A 24108-nucleotide genomic window follows, 5' to 3' on the forward strand; every position below is an offset into this window, starting at 1 on the left:
CTTTTGTACCCTCCATAGAGGCCCAGATGGACAGACGCGTACATGCATGCACACACCACCCCCCATGCACACAAACACACACACACTTTGGTGTATGAATCAAAAATATTTTTGTGCAAATGCAGCATATATAATAAACTGACATAATGGAAGGGTGTATGAGCACCAAAGCAAGATAAAGACAGGATGTTAAATGCTAACGATAAAATGTCTTCTGGATGTCATTTAGAGTATTTGTCTTCACAGAGTCACAGGAGGAGAGCTGTTTGAGGACATTGTTGCCAGGGAGTATTACAGTGAGGCGGATGCAAGGTAATACGCACACACACACATACGCTCATGAAACACACGCACATGCATGCACACACGCAATGCACGTACAAGCATACGCACATGGAAACACACACAGACAGACACATACACACAAACACACAAGTACACACACATACACACACACACACACACACACACACATACATACATACATACACACAAACACACACACACATACACACACACACACATAATTGCAAAGCAAAGCATAAGTAAAGTATCAATGTGGTGGAGAGGGTCTGTTATGTGTTTTAACTGGGCCCCTGTTTCCCTATTGGTCAAATGCAGCTGCTGATGCAGCTTATATGCTGTGGTTATTTTTAGAAGTGATTAATGACACTGAGTCCATATTATTAATCATACAGAGCCTTCCTCATACTCCCAGCTTTATGTCAAAGCACCTCCCTTTCCATGGGGGTAGAGGTAAAGGAGGAGGGGGGATGGCGAGAGAGACAGGTGAAGACGTTGTATAATAGAATGAGACATAGGATATAGAGAAGGAAGGAGGTAGAGATATACAGAGGAAGAGACAGAGAACAGCAGAAAGAGATGAGAGAGAGAACAACAGAGAGAAAGAGAGGGAGAGAGAGAGGGACAGAAAGAAGGAAAGAGAATGTCAGATTGAGAAAGAGAGATAACAAGAGAGAGTGAGTGTGAGGGCGAGAGAGTTATTCAACTAGGGAAAGAGAGAGAGCGAGAGAGAGAGAGAGAGAGAGAGAGAGAGAGAGAGAGAGAGAGAGAGAGAGAGAGAGAGAGGCGGAATGGGGTTATAATAAGGAGGGCAATGAAGAACCGTCAAGTGGAACATAGTTATATGGAGTGATTAATAAGCATGCAGGAGATGCTCTGTGCTCCTAGTTAGACAGCTTGTTGGTGCCCATTGTTTGTATCGTGCAAGGCTTATCTCTCTCCCTCTCTCTTTATCTCTCTCGTACACCCTCTCTGTGTATGCATGCTTTTAAATAAAGCCTCTTCAGGAGGAGATCATCAGCTACCAGGGATTAATAAGACTCTGATACACTTTTATGGAATGTTTTTTATTTGATATTTTATTCATCGTTTCATTTGCTTTGCACAACTCTATATTCGCTCCTCTCCATCATCAAGTATTTCTTCTTTTTCTCCTCTCTCTTTTCATCCCTATACCCATCATCTCACCCCCCCCCCTCCCTCTCCGTGTGCAGCCACTGCATACAGCAGATCCTGGAGAGTGTCCATCACTGCCATGTGAACGGCATAGTCCACAGAGACCTAAAGGTTTGTATGTCCGTAGCAACCAGGCAGTGATGGCAGGTGACAAGGTGCTCTGTGTGGGGAGCAGTCCTATGGCAACTAGAGATCTGTTTCCCCCGGCGGTGGGCGCGTTTAGCCATTAGCTCCTACACGTGAGCGTTGTTCACAGCCTTTGTTGTTTTATTTAAAACCCCCCAAAAAGAAGACATTTTGTCCACAACCGCAAACATGTAGTCTGAGGAGAGACAGTTTTAGTTAATTTACGGTGTAGGTAACAAAGGAATAAAAGGCTCAGGTGAATGATCTTTGTTTACCGTGGGAGCTAACAATGTATTTTTGTTTGTATGTCAGCAGCCATTAATGTCTGGTACATGTGAGTGGCTGTGTGTGTGCGTGTGTTGTTTTTGTATGTGTTACTCAGGTGTTCCTGTGTGTGGGTTTAAGTGTGTTTGTGTGTGTGTGTGTGTGTGTGTGTGTGTGTGTCTGTGTATGTTTATGCGTGTGTATGAGGTCTGTGTGTGTGTGTGTGTGTGGCAGCATTGAGCCTGCATGACCACTCTGGCAGGGATAAGAGCAGTGTGAACACATGAAAGGTAGCATTTGCATATTTATGTGAAAATGATGCTGAAATGTGAAGCATTTTACAGGACAATGAATATTCCAACGGTAAATTCCTTTCCGGTGCCCAAAAATAATGACTCTCAAAGCTGTTGATTTAGAGGAAATACCCTGCAATAGTAAGGATCAATCTACTGCCTTTAAAAAATATTTTTGCTCAAATGGTATGTTGGCCTTATGGAAGTTTATTTCATTTGGTTCATCTTTAGCATCTTGTGATAAAGGGTAGTGTTTGTAACAACAGAGCTATTTGAACTGGTCACAATGGAGAAAATGTAGACATTTGGTGTGTGTCTGCTCTGGTGTGAATCTATGCCTGCGCTGTTTCTTGCGGGCTGTCTGAGGCTGTCTCTAAATGTTAGGAAATGTTTTATTCATAGGGGCGCATTGTCTAACTGGCCTTTGGTTAGCAAAGACCTTTAAGACCTAGCACCTGTGCCTCTTTGTCGGTCTGTGTCTGTGCATGTGTGTGTGTGCGGTGCGCCACAGGCTGGGTTATGTTCACGAGTGCGTTACGCTGTGTTATAAGCCTGTTGTGTGTATGTTGTGTTTTGTTTCTACCCCCCCGACTGGTCCATCTGTGGCCGACGTCGCTCGTGATGATTTCCCTCCTGTTAGTCCCATACTTCTATCTCTCGGCTGCTTCCTATGCTGTGCTTACTCTCCTCCCGGTCATGGATGTAAACATGCTGGATTAGTTTACGTGTCAAACTACTCTGCCATGTCTTGCGGCCCATCCATGAGTTTAAGATCCATGAGGAGGCAGAGGCAAGCACGCAGCATGGACGTATTCCAAAGATCCGTCCCACAAGCCGTTGGTCTCGTGTCTGTCCGTTTTCTGCCTCACAAAGAGAGCGCCCTATGGACACCGATCTAGGAGCAGTTTAGCACCTTTACCCCTGATGATTGCGTTAGGATTCGGTGAGGCTAATCTGATCCTAGATCTGTCTCTTTGGGCGTCTTGTTCCCTGAGCGTGTGTCCTCTTGCCTCTAACCTTTTTGACTCCGCCCCCCCCAGCCTGAGAACCTTCTATTGGCCAGTAAGCTGAAGGGGGCGGCGGTCAAGTTGGCTGACTTTGGGCTGGCTATCGAGGTGCAGGGCGACCAGCAGGCCTGGTTCGGTGAGTATCCTTCCATTGGCCGAAGCAGCCACTCCCACCTTCCAATCAGATAAAGGCATTAATTTGGCCGACAAGTGACGCACTCCCTTAATCAAGTCATCCAAATCAATGAGCCAATCAGCGATCAATCAGTAGGTTAGCAACTGACCGGCCCCCCTCCCTCCTTCATCTCCACTCCTCCGTACTTCTCTCCTCCAGGGTTTGCGGGAACCCCGGGCTACCTGTCCCCGGAGGTGCTGAGGAAAGACCCGTATGGAAAGCCCGTTGATATGTGGGCCTGTGGTAAATAACGTTTGTGCACTCTCAGTGTCTCTTCGACTGCTTCACCGGTACCCCCTCTCCGCCCCCTCCCCACTGCTTATATTCTATTGTCTAAGGCGACCTGCTATCCTCCTTGAATGTATACACAACTATATTTCCTTTTGTTATTCTCTTAACTGATGGCTACCAGCTTACTCACTGGCCAGCACCTCATCACCACGAACAACACACATCTTTTGCACTAACAATGTAATTGACAAAAAATGTTTGCTTGTAATGCTACCATTATGAATGTAAAAGATGGCACCCAATGCAACCCTAACCATCCCTGGAAGGAGGTATCCCCACTATTGTGATGTCCTGTCACTCTTTGTTTTCTTTTCAAGGCTTCTTCCATGATAATTAAGGGAGTTCTTTCTTGCTCTTTGAGGGTTAATGGTTAGGGGGGTGTCATAAATATATGGGCTGCAAAGCCCTTTGAGACTGCAACTGGGATTGAGGGCTATATCAATACAATTGACATGGTCCTCACAGGAGTGTTGTACTGTTGGTGTTGGTATGAATCTAATTGTAATTATTAGTCTGTTGTTGTTGTTGTTGCTGCTCGACAGTAAACAGTAAAATGTCCCCACCCTAGGTGTCATTTTGTACATTCTGCTGGTTGGGTACCCTCCTTTCTGGGATGAGGACCAGCATCGTCTCTATCAGCAAATCAAGGCTGGGGCCTACGATGTGAGTGTGTAATCCTAGACACACATGCACAAAACACATGCAAACACACACACACACACACACACATGCACTCACATGCAATAGCATGCACACAAACACACACACACACACGCACACACACACACACACACACACCCACACAGGCACAGGCACACACACTCGCGCTCAACACTCCACAGTGTCGATAACACATCCAGGGTGAACTTTCAAAGCACTAATGTATGCAAAAGCCAGCATGCAGTGCAGCGGATGTGACTGTAGTCGGATCTGTAAACAGCAGACAGTCATCAGCTTCTGCTATATATACTCTGCCCATATCCCTGTTCAGCCCCACAGCATGATGGTCCTAGGTAATGTTTTCAGGTTTGTGTGCTGTTAAAAGTAGCTCTGAATCCCTCTCTCTGCCCCATGTATATTGGTACTGAGGGCGATTTGTAAATGATCAATAATCAAGCAATTGGTCCGCAATTGTATCGATATTTTGAGAAAACCTCACCAGGAATTTGGCTGCTCAAGACCTAGTTACATTACCAGATCATTGCCGGTATGGCTGTGTTGTTATAAAAGCAGTAAGATTGCCGGAAGTCATGTAAAGGGTTAAGTCCATCTGATGTAATACACGTTCACATGTCAAACTAAACATAAGGCTCTGCTGGAGACGTGGTTGAACCTGCGACTGCTTGTCTTAATGCGGCTATGCTTGTTGGGTGATCTGATAAAAATATCTATACAGCTTGTTTTGTAAGCAAACAAGAGTACTTTTTTCAAGAATGGCTGCTAACTGGACAGGTTCAAGTATATTGGAACACCTCTCGTCTGTGAGTGTTACGGCGGCTGGCAACAATAAGTGTTACATCTTCTTAACCGACCCTTGGCACATCTATCCCGGCAATGCTATGCCATGTGTGAAAGAGTGCAATACTGATGTGTGAATGTGAAAATCCCTAGCGGTGCCTGAAAGGTTATTCCAGTAATTTACCAGGAATTATGTGTAAATTGGGCTTTGCAACATATACACTGTACTTCACAGCCATCTCATCAACATCTTTATTAAAGGCCAGGCTCTTCGCTGCCAGTCCCAGTGGAAGTTTCAAGGCACTTTTCTCCATCGTCTTGACCTTCTTGTCCATGAACAGTTCCTTCAGCAAATGCTCTTTCTCTAGCAGACCCTCCCTCTTCTGAAGGAGGTGTTCTTTCAGCAGATGCTCCTTGTGGGTCTGAACCTCTTCTTCCTGTTTCTGGAAGCCTATGTACCTCATGGACATGTTCTCCTTCTCTCTACCCACTCTCTCCTGGAGTAGCCGGCAGTCTTGCTGTCAGTCTTGAAAAACAACATTTATTTCAAACATGAACTAATTTGAGCTTGAGCCAGAGAGCCTTCTCTGGATGTGAGTTCAGCCATCAAATTTTCCAGGTATATAATACATATATAATACAGTAAACGACTATTTATGTTAGTGATATAACATAATATTTACATTTAAACCTGTCCGTTTACAATTAAAACCTTTATTTTTTTCCACGTTGCAAATGAAATGACAAAACACTGAGAGATCTAAGTTTACATTATGAGTCATCTGACCAGATATATTTATGTTCATCAAACAGTAATGCGCCCACATGCGCCCATACGGTCCACGCACATTGACACACACACACACACACACACACACACACACACACACACACACACACACACACACACACACACACACACACACACACACACACACACACACACACACACACACACACACACACAACCACAAACACAAGCACACGCCTACGCCAATACTGCTTCCCTTCCATTTGCGCGCTTCCCTTCTCCGCCTTCAGGAGTGCCTTACAGTCCTTGATATTGTCTTAGCGAGGAGTGTGGGTTGATGAGTCGGACACGTTGCTTCTCCGCAGTTCCCTTCTCCAGAGTGGGACACAGTGACCCCTGAGGCCAAGGACCTGATCAACAAGATGCTGACCATCAACCCCAGCAAACGCATCACTGCCACAGAGGCCCTGAAACACCCCTGGATCTGTGTATGTGTCGAGCAACCACACACACACACACACACACACACACACACACACACACACACACACACACACACACACACACACACACATCCGCATACTTCCTCTTTCACACTCGAGCATGCAGGGTGCAACTGTTAGGATTCTGCTTTAGTCTAGCAGTGTGGATATTGGTCTGGTCTCATCTATCCACCTTTGTCCTGCAGCAACGCTCCACTGTGGCCTCCATGATGCACAGACAGGAGACTGTGGAGTGCTTGAAGAAGTTCAACGCACGGAGAAAACTCAAGGTAAGTCTACTAGGAAATTCAGCTTCTTTCTCTGTGTTATTTCAGCCGTTTTACCTTTTTAGCCTTGGTTCGTCTTTTCTCATGCCGGACAACGCTAGATTTGACTGGTAACACTTGTGTCCCTGTTATACTCTATACTCTACTCCAACACATTTACTAATCTGCCCATCTGTTGTCCACAACTCTCTCCCCCTTTCCTTTCCTTACTGCCATCCATCCTCCCTTCCTCCCTTCCTCTCTTCCTTCCTGCCAATAACAGGGAGCTATATTGACAACTTTGTTGGTCACACGAAATTTCTCAGGTACGTCTTTTCTTGTCGGGTCATCAGGACCTGCTTCCTACACCAGTGTTTTTTTTAATTCAGCTGCTTCAGCTCTCTCTCTCAGACACACACACGCACACACACACACACACACACACACACACACACACACACACACACACACACACACACACACACACACACACACACACACACACACACACACGCACACACACACGCACACACTCATTCACGCATATGCACACGGATACACATCATACACGCATTCCCACACAGATAAACATCATATACGCATGCACACATACTTTTCTTCTCCTATCTCACTTTCTCTCTATAATCTATGTTTTGGTCTGGTCATCTAACCCATTGTATTCACACTATTCTGTGTTTGCTGCATATTTCTACAATTCCTTCTGTTGGAAGTCTTTTGCTTTACATTGATCTATTATGTTTTTTGCTATCTTCTTATTCATCATTTTCTTATTTCAAAATTCTTTCCTTCTTTTGTTTCGAATGTGGTTTCGATTTGAGGTAAGATGGATTTGAGAATGGGTTGGAGTAATCAATAGCTAACCAATTAGCTCAGATTTCAAAAGTGATGCTGAAAAAGTTGCCTGTATCTATGCATGTTAATGATATGCAGCATTTTGATTATGTTAATGGTCTGTATGTTTGTGTGTGTGTGTGTGTGTGTGTGTGTGTGTGTGTGTGTGTGTGTGTGTGTGTGTGTGTGTGTGTGTGTGTGTGTGTGTGTGTGTGTGTGTGTGTGTGTGTGTGTGCCTGTGTGTGTGTGTGTGTTGGCATACTGAACAGAGCTTGAGTGTTAGATGCATGTGGATAACGTGTGAATATGTTTTACGCTTCTCAAGACAGTCAGTAAATGATGCCACGTTTGAAGCTAGTGAATAAGGGTTCCATATGAGGTCCATACTTTTGCATCACCTTGTAAAGCTACAGTTTTGCATCCAGTTGGTTATGTAGTGCATTTGCATCGATTGTTTGCATAAAAAAGGATGAGGAACAAAGGCACAGTGTTTGCAATGCATTTTCTATGTACATTAGAACAACCTTGCACCTTGTTTCATTAAATAATAGTTTATATGTTTGCTGCATGTAACTGTAGGGTGATGACTTTTGGCTTTTCTAAGACAACACGTTGAAGAGGAACACCCCGGGCTGAAGTTCTGTGTGATTCTGTCTCTCTGCAGCAGCCAAAAGTTTACTGAACAAGAAGGCCGACGGCGTCAAGGTGAGTCACCCGTTGCTACGTGAATGAAGACCTGAAGGTCTTTTGCCCTGATCTGGTCTGCTCTGGGCCTTGAGTGACCTGCCACTGATTGACACTAGGTACTTATGACATCATCATTCAGGGACAGTCTCTAGCACTAGTGGGCAGTGGTTTGTCATGTCTGCCGCTATAGTCTTTGTCACAGGGGGGAAAAGGACAACAGTGTGTGCGTTATCCTGGAAGTAAATCCCAAATGCAGTTTCACAAGTTGGTATCCATTGTTCCCATGCTCCTCTCCTCCTAGTATTCTTAATCAAGAGCTTATTTAGTGTGCTTTTGTACTAAATAGCTATCTAGACTTAGGTGTGGAGAGACTGGCGATATAGAATGCGTCCCTATCAGTGACCCGTTGAGAATGTGAATTATGGCTAAATGTGTCGTCGAATTGGAAGGATTCGATGTGGATCTTATACTTACCAGAGAATTCCCTTGGTACAGAGAAGTGGCTCCGTCAGTGGAGGGATTACAGCTCATTAGAAGGCCTACTTTCTGTGTGGAACCCCTGGGGTTGGCGTGTGTTTGTGTGTATGAATGTGTTGTGTGTGTATATGGTTGAATGTGTGTGTATGAATGGTGTGTCTGAATACATTGTTGTGTCATGTTCCCTCTACACTGCCACCACTCCCCCACCCCCCTCCCACAGGTGAACAACAAAGCCAACACAGTGACCAGCCCCAAAGAGACAGGCCCTGCCCCTGCACTGGTATACATACACCCCCCACCAACACACACCCCTCCTCCCCCACCCATCGCCTAGGAGGTACGGGTTAACCCTGACTTGCTCACCCAGACGTGACCCTGTGGTGCACGGTGATTAGTCGACTGTCGGATCAGTAGATCGGCGACTAAACATGGTCATCTCACTAATCAGGGACACATTATTCACTTTATCCCTGAATGAAATATAACGTCTTGAGCCTTCTGTCTTAGTGTGTAGCACGAGCAAGGCAAACTAGACACAATTGTGCATGCATGGTCAATACAGTAAATCCAGTATATGCAGTAGGTTGAACCAACAGGAGCTGATGCTAAAGGACTGTACCACAAACAAGCCAGGCCTCAGTAGCATTTTGTATTTGGCCTCAGCTGGTGTGCTTATTGAGCGGTCATAATACTACTACTAGTACGCAATAAGGATAATTGAAGCTGTAGTAAGGGGCAACCTCTACCTCCAAACCCTCCCGTTCCTCGCTTGCTTCCCTCTTCACATTCCTCCGCCATGCCTGCTTCTCTTGGACAGTGCCTGAGATTCAACGCACAGGGATGAAGTGTTTACAGAAGCATGTGTGTGTATATGTGTGTGTGTGTGTGTGTGTGTGTGTGTGTGTGTGTGTGTGTGTGTGTGTGTGCGTAGGGTTAAAGATTGAGCTCCTGCTCTTCTCAGGCCCGTGTCTGTTTCTGTGTCTGCGCATGACCACGTGAAGTGCTGACGCTCCGCATGACGTTATCGGCTTTCTACGTGTTCTCGTTTGCTTTTCCTGTTGATTGCGCATGGACACGCCCACACACCGTCGCATTGTCTTGGTTGATTTTTGTCTCATGAGTGCACACGCACACAAGAACACACACACACACACACACAAATACACACACACACACCCACACACACACACAAAGGCGGTTTGGTCTTGGATGTAATAGCCTAATGTAATCCATCTGAGAGATATAAAGGGTTGAGCCGGTCATTGGTATGGACACGCCCTCTGAGCCACGGCCAACAGTACATGTTGTTTCCACGGTGGGGCAGTGTGCACAGAGCAGAGAGAGGGTAACACACAACACAGCAGGAGGAGATGAGAAGGATTGTTAATGGAGGACACACAGATATAACTCAACATGTGAAGGACACTACCCGGGATGGAGGGATAGATAAACATACAGATGTATAGATACATTTATAGATGCCTAAATATATATACACACACATATATATATATATATATATATATATATATATATATATATATATATATATATATATATATATATATATATATATATATATATATATATAATATATATTAGGGCTGGGCGATTAATCGAATTTTGATCACTATTTCGATTTTAGCATCAAACAATCACAGAATTAACATAATCGAGTTTTTCGATCTTTTTTTAATTATTATTATTTATTTACTTTTACATTTTTTTTATGTTTTATAGAAAGGGCAGAACAGCTGGATACATATTTGTACTTTAGTTTAGATTGGAACATTTTGTTTTTGACCATTTTGTGCAATTTTTAAGGGGAAATTTCAAAGATCTCGGTTACAGAGAGACATGCTGAATAAATGCAACATGTATTCAAACTCAAAAATAATCGTTTGAATAATTGTGATTTCAATATTGACCAAATTAATCGTTCTTATGATTTTTCCCATAATCGAACAGCCCTAATATATATAGGGAGAGAAAGAGAGAGAGAGAGAGATACTCACTACAAATGTAAAGTTCAATGTAAAAAAATAACCACATTCATACACACACACAGACATTTCATATTTCCACCTTCAAGATAAATACTATTTTACCTGACAAGCCTTATCTGCTTTCTTCTTACTGTAGGAGCCACAGACCACTGTCATTCACAACCCTGTCGACGGAAACAAGGTATGAATGATTGTTACATTTTAAATTAAATGTATTTGCTTGACTATTACTGACTGTATGTCTATATATAAACTCATACATATTGTTTTCTTTTTTGGTTTTAAGTAATATGTCTTCTAGATCTTCAACATTGTAATCGATGGCATTTTATTGTGGTTGCTGAAACAAGAGCGTAATTTAGGGAAAACAGAAGTCAAATCCTATTTTGCTGCCAATCTGCGCTCTTACTGTGAATGTTCTATTCTGCTCCGAAGGCGGGTAGCGTTCTCTATGTGTCGTTGAACTGCCTTAAAGTTCGCTCTTTGTATAATGCCATGGTTTGTGTTGACGTGCAGATTAGTGGAGCTCATTCCGGGCAGCAGATGATTTTGATGTTGGTATCAGAGACGTATAACGCCTGAAGCATTTAATATACACGTCGCTAATTATAATGCCCATACACAACAATGGTACTGAAAAATAATCCAAAATTGCCATGGATCGTAACCATGGCGATAACACCTCCCCTGCTTCCTAGTACTCACTACCCAAAACCTAATGTTTTACATTTCATAGTGTCCGAATTCGAGCTGAAATAGGGGGTTCACTTACATCGAAACTGAATGACAATCAATGAAAGGAATGAAATAAAATGCATCAGTCTGGTCATATGCATGACCATTGAAAGACAACAATCCGCGCTTTTAGCGGGCCAGAGATAAGGGTACATCTCAGCTCACGTCTTCAGATTCGATATCCTTTTCCTTCACCTTTAGATGATGTAAAAAAAAAAGGGAAGGTATCCAAAACCTTGCGTTGGCAAATTGTCGTACTTCAGAGAAATGGCAAAATCCAAACCATAAGACCAGCGGGGCAGGGCAAATGTCTGGTCTAATATAGCTTTCTAAATACCATACAAGCAAGTATTGCATATCTCTTATGTTAAATCCTGACTCCTCCATCCCCTAGGAGTCGGTTGAGAGTGCCAACACCACCATAGAGGATGAGGACGTGAAAGGTGAGTGGGAGGGGTCCCTTCTGGTGCTACTACTCCCCCCCACCACTGCTACTGTCCTACACAGCCCACGCATGGCACTGATGGAGTCAACACAAATGTCCCCCGGTCACTACGCTGCACGCTCATTTACATCATTTTGATTTCATTTCTCCATCAACGGTGCCCAACTATTGATCTATAACTGTTCATCTTTCCTCTGGCGGCGCTTTTCTCTGTTAGTTTTTCCCTTCTATTCTCCTCATTTCTGTCACAACGACTTTGAGGTTAAATTGGGAACACAGCTGTTAGTGTTTTAAGTATTATGGAATGCTTTTCTCTCTCTTTCTGAAACACTTTTCTTTTCTTCCTTCCTTCCCTTCTGTTGTTTTGTTGGGCATATTCATTTTTGTTCTTGTGCTTTCTCTCTCTGACTTTCCTGTCTCTGATTTTAATCTCATGTGCATACACCCCCCTACACACACACACACACACTCACTCACACACACACACACACACACACACACACACACACACACACACACACACACACACACACACACACACACACACACACACACACACACACACACACACGACACACAATCGCACCCCCACATACCCACCCACACACACACACGCACAAACATACTCAATCACATTGTGTACTTACAAACACATGCCTATATTAACCTAATTCTGACCTTTTACGTAACCTAATCTGGCTCCACATCTACTGTTTAATCAACCTTAAACACACACATACACACAATCACACACACATATGCAACACCCCATGGCCCTCCACCCACTCATGGCCTACGCCCACGTGCACCCACCCACCGTACCGCACGTCTGCCAGCCCTGCGCTTGGGCAGCTTAGTGGGCAGTTTGTTGGGCTCTAAGGGCCGCTCTTCCCAGATGTCTGAGCCAAGGCAGAGTCCCACCTCCTCAGTGCAGAGTAAGTCCCTTCTGAGAGGGGAGGGGAGACTCCCTGCTCCTCATCCCATGGATACGCCGCTCCCGTCCCCCCATAGTCTACTCTGGAGTCCTGTGAGCCCACCGTCATCAAACTGTTTCCCACCCATAGTCACATATCCCCATCCCTTTCCTTGAACCCCTCAAATCTCCAGGATTCCCTTCTGGCATTAAACATATTTTTGTCATAATATTATCATGATAACTTCTGAACAATGTTCATTAATGTGATTTACTCCTGTAGATTGTTCATAGTTACATAATACAACTTTTAATACATTGTTACCATTCCCAACTCCCCCCCCTGTTCAGTTTTACAACTGCTTTAAAGAATCTATTGGTAAACCACCATAAAACCCAATGCCTTGCAAAGCCTATTGCTCTCGTCAGCCTTCTCTTTTAAATTCTTTTTTAACCAACATAAATATGATTGGATACAAATGTTTTCTATGCAAAGGGATGAAGCAGTAAACATTGTGATTGAACTACAGCTGGTGATACTCACCCCATCACATAGTGGCAGTGCCTATTGGGCTTAGTACAGCAAACATATTCCGAATGGCCTTGAAGGCATCGGCAATAGAGGACACCTTAAGCACATGACCACATGATGACCATGTCTTTGTTGGGTTAATTGTAAGTCGTTTTCTCACTATCCCCAGCCTGCTCCAATAACAATAAAGGTAATTGTCAACATCTCTTAGTGAAAACAGCATCCGTAAAAGCAAGTGCATCCGAACATTAGTTTATTTTCGTGTTTTTTGCGCTCTGTTTGGTGAAAGGAATTTGTGCCGTCCTACATTTCCTGTCAATATTAGTCATGGGAGACGCTGTTTTCTTTGTGTTGTTGTATTTGTTACCAAATAAAACACTATACATTTGAGGAGAACCTTTTTAACCAGTGCCTTCCATTTCTAATAACTTTGATAGCCTACTGGTGTTTCATAGACTAGAACCCACCCCTGATTGTTGGGTGATGCCTTCACACCTGCATTTGTGACACAGTTTCAACACCCAGCTGACACGTTTCTTCAATTCTGTGTTGTAGCTCGCAAACAGGAAATAATCAAAGTCACCGAGCAGCTTATCGAGTCTATCAACAATGGAGACTTTGAGGCTTATGCGTAAGTTGGATTTTTCTCCCTTTTTTGCTTGTGTGTTCAAGTCTCCGCTGTGTTTTGACAAAGCTATTTTTGTTTTTGTAGGAAGATCTGTGACCCTGGGCTCACTTCCTTTGAGCCTGAAGCCCTGGGCAACCTTGTGGAAGGACATGACTTCCACCGCTTTTACTTTGACAACGGTGAGTTGGCTAATTCACCCCATTTCTACTGAAATACACAGACACAAAAATAGGTTAAATGAGTTCATTTCTAACAGATGGGTGACATCAATAAGGAATAAAACTGTTGAGGTATTGTTAGAAATGGCCATATTTCAGCTATTAGTGAGTAAAATGCAGTCTCTTCCCTGATTTGTTTGGTCAATCAAAACTGAGTGCAATGCAACAGTTGGCGGATAAACGTAGAAAGGGAGGGGACATTTCAAGTTTCTGAATCTTGCTCTCTTCTACTGTTTTCTTCTGACTCACTTTACAAGTCTCAAATCTTACATAGGAATCAATATCAGATCAATATATATTTGCTTAACAAGAGTAATAAAGGGATGTAATTAAAAGCAGCCAAAGGCTTGCCTTCACACGTCTAATTTTATATTCAGGTTTTTACTGGTCCAACGCTAGGTCATTTCTTCATTCTTCATTATGGACTATCCCAGGAGAACACTGAAGTTATAGGAGTGGTTGCAATGGTAAAACATCCTTGGTCCTGCCATTAATAACGCAGTGAAACTACTACTTCATCTCACCTTAATCACTCGACATCTGATTGAGGCACACAGCTAACATCCCCCCGGGAAATTGCAAGATGATTGATAATAATATATTTTGTTTATTAATCAGGTCAAGTAGGGAAAACTACCGTATGTGTCCGTGATCCCCTATTTATTGATGTACAACCATTAACATTTTTGCAGGGAAATTGCCATCGGTAATACCATGCCATTTTTACTTCAACCACTTTCATGTTAGGCAACCATTACCTGCTAACCATTAAGGCACCAATCATGCTCCTAAGCATCTCTGGAGGAGGGAGGCCTCCTTCTGTGTTCATTGCCAAAGTGTTTCCCTGACATGAGGGGACATCAGGGAGGTTGCCTCATTGCCCTTTGGGTGCTAGGGTAAGGGGGTGTCACACAATCCCTTTGGAACTGGGATTTAAGGGCTATATAAACCAATTCACTTGATGTAAATACCATGCTGCTGGTGGTTCTGTCCTTCAATGGGAGTTAATTTGCTGTGCTCCCCGCCCATTCGGGCCTGGCTGCTCGGATGATGTAATAGAACCATACTGCCAAATACAAATGCACTTTAAATGTAAGTGCTCTGATTGAAATAAATATACAAATTAGTGGTGGGCCGTTATCGGCGTTAACGGCTGCGTTAACACGATACTTTTATCGCGCGATAAAAAAAATATTTTTTGCCATTTTAATCTAGATTAATTCCAAAATTAATCTAGATTAAAAAAATTATCTATGCCCACCTCTAATACAAATACATCCCCACACACACAGACAGACTTTGCAGGGCCATTTCTACTGAGGTTAACATGATCAATATGTTTTATTCTAAAAATCATATTACCCAATTTAAAGGACAAATCCAGTGCAAAATGGATCTGGGATATGTTTAATATGATAATGAGTTGGGATGTTCATTTGGAAGCAAAAAGGCAGATTCTACCAAAACACTATAAACTTTTAACGATGGGGGCATGTGTAATGATAAAAACTAAATCGCTATTTTAAACCACTTAGAATGCTAAAAGTAGACCAACACTTCTTTGGTAGTATAATAAGGGTCTTAACATATAAAACAAAGGCATTGATAACTTTTTAAGTGTACAGATTTTTATTAAAAAGGACATTTTATACACACAATACCATCAGTAGTTTACCCGTCGACGCCATCTTGTTTTTAAGACTCGATAAGTAGATTGGTGAAAACAGAGATTGTGCCACCCGTCAACAATACACACGCTCTGTGTTCACCAACCTACTTATCGAGTCTTAAAAACAAGATGGCATCAACGGTCAACGATTTAGTTTTGACCATAACACCTGCCCCCATCGTTCCAAGTTTATAGCGTTTTTGTCATGGTTAGCGGGTGGCAGGCAGGCAGGTAGGACCCAATCGCAGACAGTTCGGGTAAAAGGATAATTTATGGTGTGACACGGGTGACGCGGGTAACACAGGGAACACAGGGAACACACAGGACACAACTCACCACAAACTAAAATGATTCGACAAGGAACAAAGGAACGACAAGGGCTTAAATACCAAACACACACAGAGCACGCAACGAGTAACAGCTGAAACACATTAGGGGAGGGAGCAGTAATCACACAGGAGGGAAACCTGACAGTAGGAGAAACAAGACAGATACCAAAGTAAAACAGGAAACACACCAAAACAAGACAAGGAAACAGACAGACCATGACTGTTTTCGTAGAATTGGCAAAAAATAGCCAATTTAAGAATGCGCCTTTTTGCTCCCAAACGAACATCCCAACTCGTTATCATACTAAACATATCCCAGATCCATTTTACACTGGATTTGACCTTTAACTTGAACTAGTACTTCACTCTGAGATGGTAGGCCTTCATAGATACATACAATACTTGTAATGGGATCTACACACGATGGGTATGCGACTGAGAAGAATAAAAAACTAATCTCGTCATCACTTCCGAATTTTTCCGGTATTTTAAGCGTATAGTAGTTACGTAAATGTAAATCCCCCCCCCCCTTGCCCCCAGCTCTGTCTAAAGGCAACAAGCCGGTGCACACCATCCTGCTGAACCCCCACGTGCACCTGATCGGTGAGAACGCGGCCTGCATCGCCTACATCCGCCTGACCCAGTACATGGACGGCAGCGGCATGCCCCGCACCATGCAGTCCGAGGAGACCCGCGTCTGGCACCGCCGTGACGCCAAGTGGCAGAACATACACTTCCACCGCTCCGGCGCCCCCAGCGTGCCGTCCCAGTAAAGGCAAGCGCCCACATTATGGTCATCATCATCATCTTCATCGTCACCATGTCCCTGGAACAGGCAGCGCATGTGTTGCCGGGGAGTGATAGCGCTAGTAGCAGTTAGCGATAGCAGCAGTTAGAGCTTTCTGATTTGTGTGTGCCTCTAACCTATTTTTTTTGTCTTTTGCAGATAATGGGATGTGAAGATTTGGTAAATAAATAAAAAATCCCATCAGAAAATCTTTGCAGGGGTCAGTCAACTAGCCAACCTCTGACCATTATCAGAACCCAAGCCCTCAATAAGGACATCGCACAGGACAAGAGTATTAATACGTTTTACTGCATTTTGTTAATGGACATCCTTCAAACCACTGATTGGTGGTCACACACACACCATATTTGGACATTGTCAAATGAGCATATTAATTCTATTTATCTTTTGTTGTTTTTTTTAAGATGTTTTGGTATGCATTTTAAATATGATATATAGAGATGTTTAAATTCTACTACTGTATCCTCTCCCAAAAATTAGTTCTGTATTTTTATGTGTAATAATGTGTGTGCAATACAAAACATTTGAAAGATCAGAATGTTAAAATGAAGCTTGCTTTAGTTTTGGTGATGTATATATATAGGCTATACATTGTGATTGTTGATATAAAACAAAAGTTGAAAATTGCTATTCTTGCTATCAGAGAAATTAAGAGTTTACGTAAACCGAGTTTATCAGCTACATTTATGTTTGCAATGAGCTAAGTCATACTGTTTAAATCGTCAGATTTCAACCTATAACACTAATTTAATTATGAAGTAAAGCAGAGCAGCTTATACTTTGCATTAAGATGTTTGCCTTTATATCAGTTAAATAAGAAATAAGAGAATGTAGCATATATGTAACATGAAAAATCAAGTTTATTGTGTAGTGCATGGGGGGGTATTGTGAGTAAGACACTATAATATCTTCTGTTTGATTTGTGAATCGCTGACTTGTTTGTTTGTTTGCATTTGTTATTGTTGTGCATCAGTCCTCCGTGTTCTCCAATGTCCCTGCTGTCCTCCACTACCATGGAGCCGTCTCAAAAAACAATCACACATTTATGATACATATCCAGGTCAAATTTCAAACATGAAAATATTTAAGAGGAGAGTACAACTAACTCTTGGTTGTGGAAGCACCCCTTAACATTTTGTATAAAAAATAATAATATGACGAGAATTTCTTCATTTTCATAACGTTTGTACTTATTGTATTGTACGATTGTGTGTATGATTCCCGTCGTCTCCTTTGTACACTCGGGTGTGTTCACACATCACAGGAATGAAGCTAACACAAGTGCTGGATAGCTGTGGCAGGCTCGCTGGAAGACTCTCGGGACTGGGACCTGGAGCCTAGCCTGCCGGGCCTACGGAGCAGAACTAGTTGCGATCAGGAAACGATAATACAAGTGATGGAAACAGAGGGCCGGGGAAGAGAGAGCGAGAGGTACGGGAGAGTAGCGGTAGGATTTGAGGGTGGTGCAATAGATTCGGTGATGTCTTCCTTGAGGATAACTACTTCCACTACGAGTCGGTGCAGGTCCCCGAGCCACGCGCAGCGAAGCCTGGTTCCTCTTCATTCCTTCTCGTTCTCTCTTTTGTTCATTCGTTTATTCCTCCTTTCTTTTTTAGGGTAAATTATGATGTCAATGCAATGCACCACTCCTTATATGGTGTTTATATCCTGTTGCCAGCATGGCAAAAGTTGGCTGAACTAATGTTTAAGAACTAAATAAATCAACTAAGGTGTGGTAACTTTGTGTTTGCTGATGTTATTTTCTGTGGTTTCATATTTCACATTTAATGCCATCAATATACATAATTGTATTATCATTTCCATTAAAGGTAAACAAATACAGGCAAGAATGTTGTAGTGATGATAAAAAAAAGAATAATATTTCAAGCATACTTTCCCATCCTTTATATACCTTACCAATACAGTTTAAATACACTCAAGGAAAAGTACAATTTCATTCAGTATGCCAAAGAGACGGCTTGTCAAGAAAGGTTTTTATGAAGGACTTGATGAGATCTGTATTTTACAGTCTAAAGATGACATCTGGTGGCTATGAGTAGAATATACAAGAAGCAACATAATATAATGGATAAGAAAAGAATCACAAATCTGTACAAATAGAACAGAGCTGACTTCTGACCTCCGGTTTTGACGGCTGTGCTGTGCCTACACAGTAACCACAACCATTTAGGGGTTTAGATTAACTCTAAAAATGTCCACCAAGACATATATTAATGCTTGAATATTTTGAAGTGAATACAATTAAATACATTACTACTATTATTCCAGAATAATTAATTTGGATGTTGATTAATTCTTATGAATGATATTTTCATCAATGGTTATATCTGCAGAGTTAGACCCACAAATCATATATCAAAGTGACATGCAGTGTCGGCGCTAAGGGGGGGCATTTGGGGGCCGTGCCCCCCCCTAGCGGTCATTAATGCCCCTCCTACCACAGGTCATTATTTCATTTATTTTCCCGATAATGACCGGCGTTCTACACATTATCCCTTACTTATTACACGGGTCAATCCTGTGGAACGCTCCGTTCACTTGCATGGGTCCTTCACAACTTCGGGCCAAGTATGACCGCTGTCAAGGTAAACAAAGGATTTTTTGCCTCTCATGACGTCTTTGGTACACTCCGAAAGTATTCGGTAACTTGTCAACCCCAGAGTCTTCGGTTGCTTAGCAACGTCTTTGGCGGACTATTTCTCTGCCCTTACACAAGGCCGGATTAACCATTAGGGCAACTGGGCACTTGCCCAGGGCCCGTGACATCAAAGGGGCCCTTGACAAGGTTTTTTTTTTTTTTTTTTTTTAAGTGCAAACATACATCTACAGACACCACATAACACGACAAAAACCCAGATACGTGTGACAGACATGTAACATATACCAAAACATAAAGAATTATACGGGGACAAGGGCAGATTACAAGAGGGTTTGGGGAGGTGTTTGTGAGAGGGAGAGAGTGAGTGAGTGAGTGAGTGAGTGAGTGAGTGAGTGAGTGAGTGAGTGAGTGAGTGAGTGTGTGTGGCCAGATGCTTTCCTCCGGCATCTCCGACCCCCAACGCGATAGAGGTCACACCCAAAGCACCTTATCCCCCCTGATGAACCCCCCCCCTCCCCAGGGCAGCCGGCCCTAACAGCCATTAACAGTGGTAATGGAGGTGAGGCCTATTAAGTTAAGTTAAGGCCTACCTAGCTGTTTGCTGTCAAGACAATTGAAACTTTCAATAAGTACTCATCAAGCCACCAAGTTCTGATGATAGCGACTTTACGATTGTTTGGGGGGGGGGGGGGGGGGGGGGGGGGGGGGGGGAATTGTTAATCCGGCCCTGCCCTTACATAATAATATATAACATATGCGCAAACTGTAACTTAAATGAAATAAAATAAATGAACGGGGAAATCACATCAATTAGGTTGTGCATGTGTAACGGGTATAAGAAATACTCTGATTATTTTATTGAAATCCCTGCAAAAATATGTATATCGCCTGTATATTGCCTTCTAATGAGGGGTTCAATTGCGCCATCTGCTGGTACCTGGAAGTCTACATATATGACCGCAACCCGAGTGCTCTTAGTAGTCTTGTAGTTCTCTGCTAGGGTAAGTCACGTTCCGATGTTGCTTTGAAAAGTGTTATGAAAAGTGAAAAGTGTTATGTATTATTATTATCGAAGCTAACGTGAGATTTATTCATGTTATCATTTTCGTTTTACATTGATTGTTGCTCACGTTGGTAGTGATATTGTTTCGCACTGAGGTCAATGTTATTTCCCCCGTAGACTAAACCAGTGGAGGTGCTAAACTACAAATTGTGTATGTCTACCACTCATTACAGGTAATAATTGTGTTGTAATTGTGTGTTTAAAGTGTCAGGACGTTTGCGTTTCGGGTTTTGTCGGCCAGCATGTTGTCCGCCATGTTTGAAAAAGGGACAACGTGGCCTTTGTGATTTGATGGTCACCACTAGTGGGTGCTGTTACAGTTTAATCATTTATTTGATGTTGCGTCTTGCATTTAGTATTTTTCTATTGATGATTTCATAAATATATAAAAAAGAATGATGTTTGTTAAAAAACTCATTCAGAATATATTGGATTGAATTCATTGTAAAAGCAGTAACGTTAAAACCCAGTTAAAACCACTATACGATCACATGTTAAAAAGTATTCTGTTAAAAACCATTTTAAGTCACATCTTAAAATGTATTTGTCATGTATGTCATGTAATTGTAAAAAGATGTAATGTACTTTGGTAGTCTTGTAGTTCTCTGCTAGGACTAAACCAGTGGAGGTGCTAAACTACAAATTGTGTATATGTGTGTCTACCACTCATTACAGCTCAGCTATAAAGGATCACATCATCCTATCCAGCCTGTGTGTGGGTTCTTGGCGGGGCGGGTACACATCAGTTACACATGCATAGCAGGTTAGGCTTGGTTAATGCTCATTGGTTGCTGAGTAAACTTGTTACATTTGATTTCAAAATAACGTTGTTGAGCTGCAGTGCGCAGCCGCAGAATCCTGGTATTAATCGAAAATTACAGTTGGTCCTCCTATCATAGACGGAAGTTAGCCTAACTAGCTAATTATCACCAAACATGGATTTACGAAAATGGCTTAGACCTCCTGCTCCTCCTCAGCCAGTAGCAGACTGTGACACTCCGGCCACCACCACTAGTACAGTCAGCCACGGTCTCTGAAAGCCAAGCTGGCCCTTCTGCTAACGCAAGCTCCGGGCAACCGCAAACGGATTTAGCCGGCGCAGCCATAGAGCAACGACGATCTACAAGCCCCCCAAGTCAGCGGACAGCGATTGATGATCTCGGGACTGACAGGCCTGTCCAAACTGTGTTAAAACAGTATCCTGTAACTCTTTACAATGGTAAGGGGAGATGTTTTCCGGTTGTTAATTTATTCACTTCTTGAAGCCAGCCCTGGCTTTCATTATAAGGCCTACTAAGCAGGTAAAATGTTGATTCATGTTTGCTTTGTCTATTGGTGTTTAATAGGCTTGTATACGTATGGCATTGTGTCATTTCTGCCTGGTGCGTGGCTTGTTCAATAGGCTACTTTCTGCCACAATGCGTGCCTTCTGTCAGCAGCGGGTAAAAGTTAGCAGCAGGTTGGATATTCGCCGGATATTCAGTTTTGCAATCGGATTAATCCAGCAATCGGCTTAATCAACAAAATTGCACTATATTACGGGTGTAGTATGTTGAGGACAGTATAGGACAGCGTACTGACAAAAAATCACATCGAAATTAGTTGTTGCTATCGATATCTGTGCAAGAACAGCGCTGTAATTACGGTCCGGCTGCAATCTGTTTTAGGGACCGTCCACAAATTACACCCCACGGACTGGTGACATAGACGTTACCATGGAATTGTTTCAGGAAAGAAATCACCAATAATCAATAAAAACACATATTCTCATTCTGATTGCTGTAGTACTTGCCAGTAGGGGGTCTTTTATTTACTACAGGTCATTATTTGTTGACATTTTGCATTATAGCGAATGAGGATGCAATTAATAGTTTCCAATATTCACCAAAAATCAATAGAAATACATTTTCTCATTCTGATTGCTGTAGTACTTGCCAATGGTGGGCTTTTACTTACTAGGGGTCAGTATTTGTTCATATTTTACATAATAGTGAAACAGGATGCAATTAATAGTTTTAAATATTCACCAAAACTCAATAAAACTACATTTTTTTATTCTGATTGCTGTAGTACTTGCCAATGGTTGGCTTTTGCTTACTACGGGTCATTATTTCATTCTGATTGCTGTGGTACTTGCCAATGGTTGGCTTTTACTTACTACGGGTCATTATTTGTTGACATTTTGCATTATAGCGAATGAGGATGCAATTAATAGTTTCAAATATTCACCAAAAATCAATGTAAATACATTTTCGCATTCTGATTGCTGTAGTACTTGCCAATGGTGGGCTTTTACCTACTACGGGTCAGTATTTGTTCATATTTTACATAATAGTGAAACAGGATGCAATTAAAAGTTTCAAATATTCACCAAAAATCTATGGAAATACGTTTTCGCATTCTGATTGCTGTAGTACTTGCCAATGGTGGGCTTTTACTTACTACGGGTCATTATTTGTTGAAATTTTGCATTATAGCGAATGTGGATGCCATTAATGGTTTCAAATATTCACCAAAAATCAATGTAAATACATTTTCGCATTCTGATTGCTGTAGTACTTGCCAATGGTGGGCTTTTACCTACTACGGGTCAGTATTTGTTCATATTTTACATAATAGTGAAACAGGATGCAATTAAAAGTTTCAAATATTCACCAAAAATCAATGGAAATACGTTTTCGCGTTCTGATTGCTGTAGTACTTGCCAATGGTGGGCTTTTACTTACTACGGGTCAGTATTTGTTCATATTTTACATAATAGTGAAACAGGATGCAATTAATAGTTTTAAATATTCACCAAAAATCAATAAAACTAAATTTTTTCATTCTGATTGCTGTAGTACTTGCCAATGGTTGGCTTTTACTTACTACGGGTCATTATTTGTTGACATTTTGCATTATAGCGAATGAGGATTCCATTAATAGTTTCAAATATTCACCAAAAATCAATGGAAATACATTTTCGCATTCTGATTGCTGTTGTACTTGCCGATGGTTGTCTTTTACTTACTACGGGTCATTATTTGTTGAAATTTTGCATTATAGCGAATGAGGATGTAATTAATAGTTTCAAATATTCACCAAAAATCAATAAAACTACATTTTTTCATTCTGATTGCTGTAGTACTTGCCAATGGTTGGCTTTTACTTACTACGGGTCATTATTTGTTGACATTTTGCATTATAGCGAATGAGGATGCCATTAATAGTTTCAAATATTCACCAAAAATCAATTGAAATACATTTTCGCATTCTGATTGCTGTAGTACTTGCCGATGGTTGGCTTTTACTTACTACGGGTCATTATTTGTTGAAATTTTGCATTATAGCCAATGAGGATGCAATTAATAGTTTCAAATATTCACCAAAAATCAATGGAAATACGTTTTCGCATTCTGATTGCTGTAGTACTTGCCAATGGTTGTCTTTTACTTACTACGGGTCATTATTTGTTGAAATTTTGCATTATAGCGAATGAGGATGTAATTAATAGTTTCAAATATTCACCAAAAATCAATAAAACTACATTTT

At 42.0% G+C, this 24108-nt stretch overlaps 1 protein-coding gene across 20 annotated transcripts in view; it reads left to right on the forward strand.

Moving 5' to 3' along the window:
* The window catches only part of LOC115540711 (calcium/calmodulin-dependent protein kinase type II delta 2 chain), a 42642-nt gene extending 24009 nt beyond the window's left edge, over nt 1-18633 (forward strand). For 2 of the 20 annotated variants that reach the window (XM_030352217.1, XM_030352222.1), the window contains 18 exons: nt 247-312; nt 1518-1590; nt 3203-3305; nt 3504-3587; nt 4204-4298; nt 6210-6332; nt 6533-6616; nt 6876-6918; nt 8109-8149; nt 8832-8891; nt 10754-10798; nt 11747-11795; nt 12634-12732; nt 13412-13432; nt 13798-13873; nt 13955-14049; nt 16627-16861; nt 17033-18633. In XM_030352217.1, coding sequence (XP_030208077.1) covers nt 247-312; nt 1518-1590; nt 3203-3305; nt 3504-3587; nt 4204-4298; nt 6210-6332; nt 6533-6616; nt 6876-6918; nt 8109-8149; nt 8832-8891; nt 10754-10798; nt 11747-11795; nt 12634-12732; nt 13412-13432; nt 13798-13873; nt 13955-14049; nt 16627-16859 — 1390 coding nt within the window. In that variant the 3' untranslated portion in view covers nt 16860-16861; nt 17033-18633. The remainder of the gene's footprint in view (nt 1-246; nt 313-1517; nt 1591-3202; nt 3306-3503; nt 3588-4203; nt 4299-6209; nt 6333-6532; nt 6617-6875; nt 6919-8108; nt 8150-8831; nt 8892-10753; nt 10799-11746; nt 11796-12633; nt 12733-13411; nt 13433-13797; nt 13874-13954; nt 14050-16626; nt 16862-17032) is intronic. The other 18 variants (XM_030352218.1, XM_030352223.1, XM_030352224.1 and 15 more) reach the window with 10 other exon arrangements.
* The last annotated feature ends 5475 nt before the right edge of the window (nt 18634-24108 follow it).

The sequence above is a fragment of the Gadus morhua genome, chromosome 3 (assembly GCF_902167405.1).
Source record: "Gadus morhua chromosome 3, gadMor3.0, whole genome shotgun sequence".
Taxonomy (NCBI): domain Eukaryota; kingdom Metazoa; phylum Chordata; class Actinopteri; order Gadiformes; family Gadidae; genus Gadus; species Gadus morhua.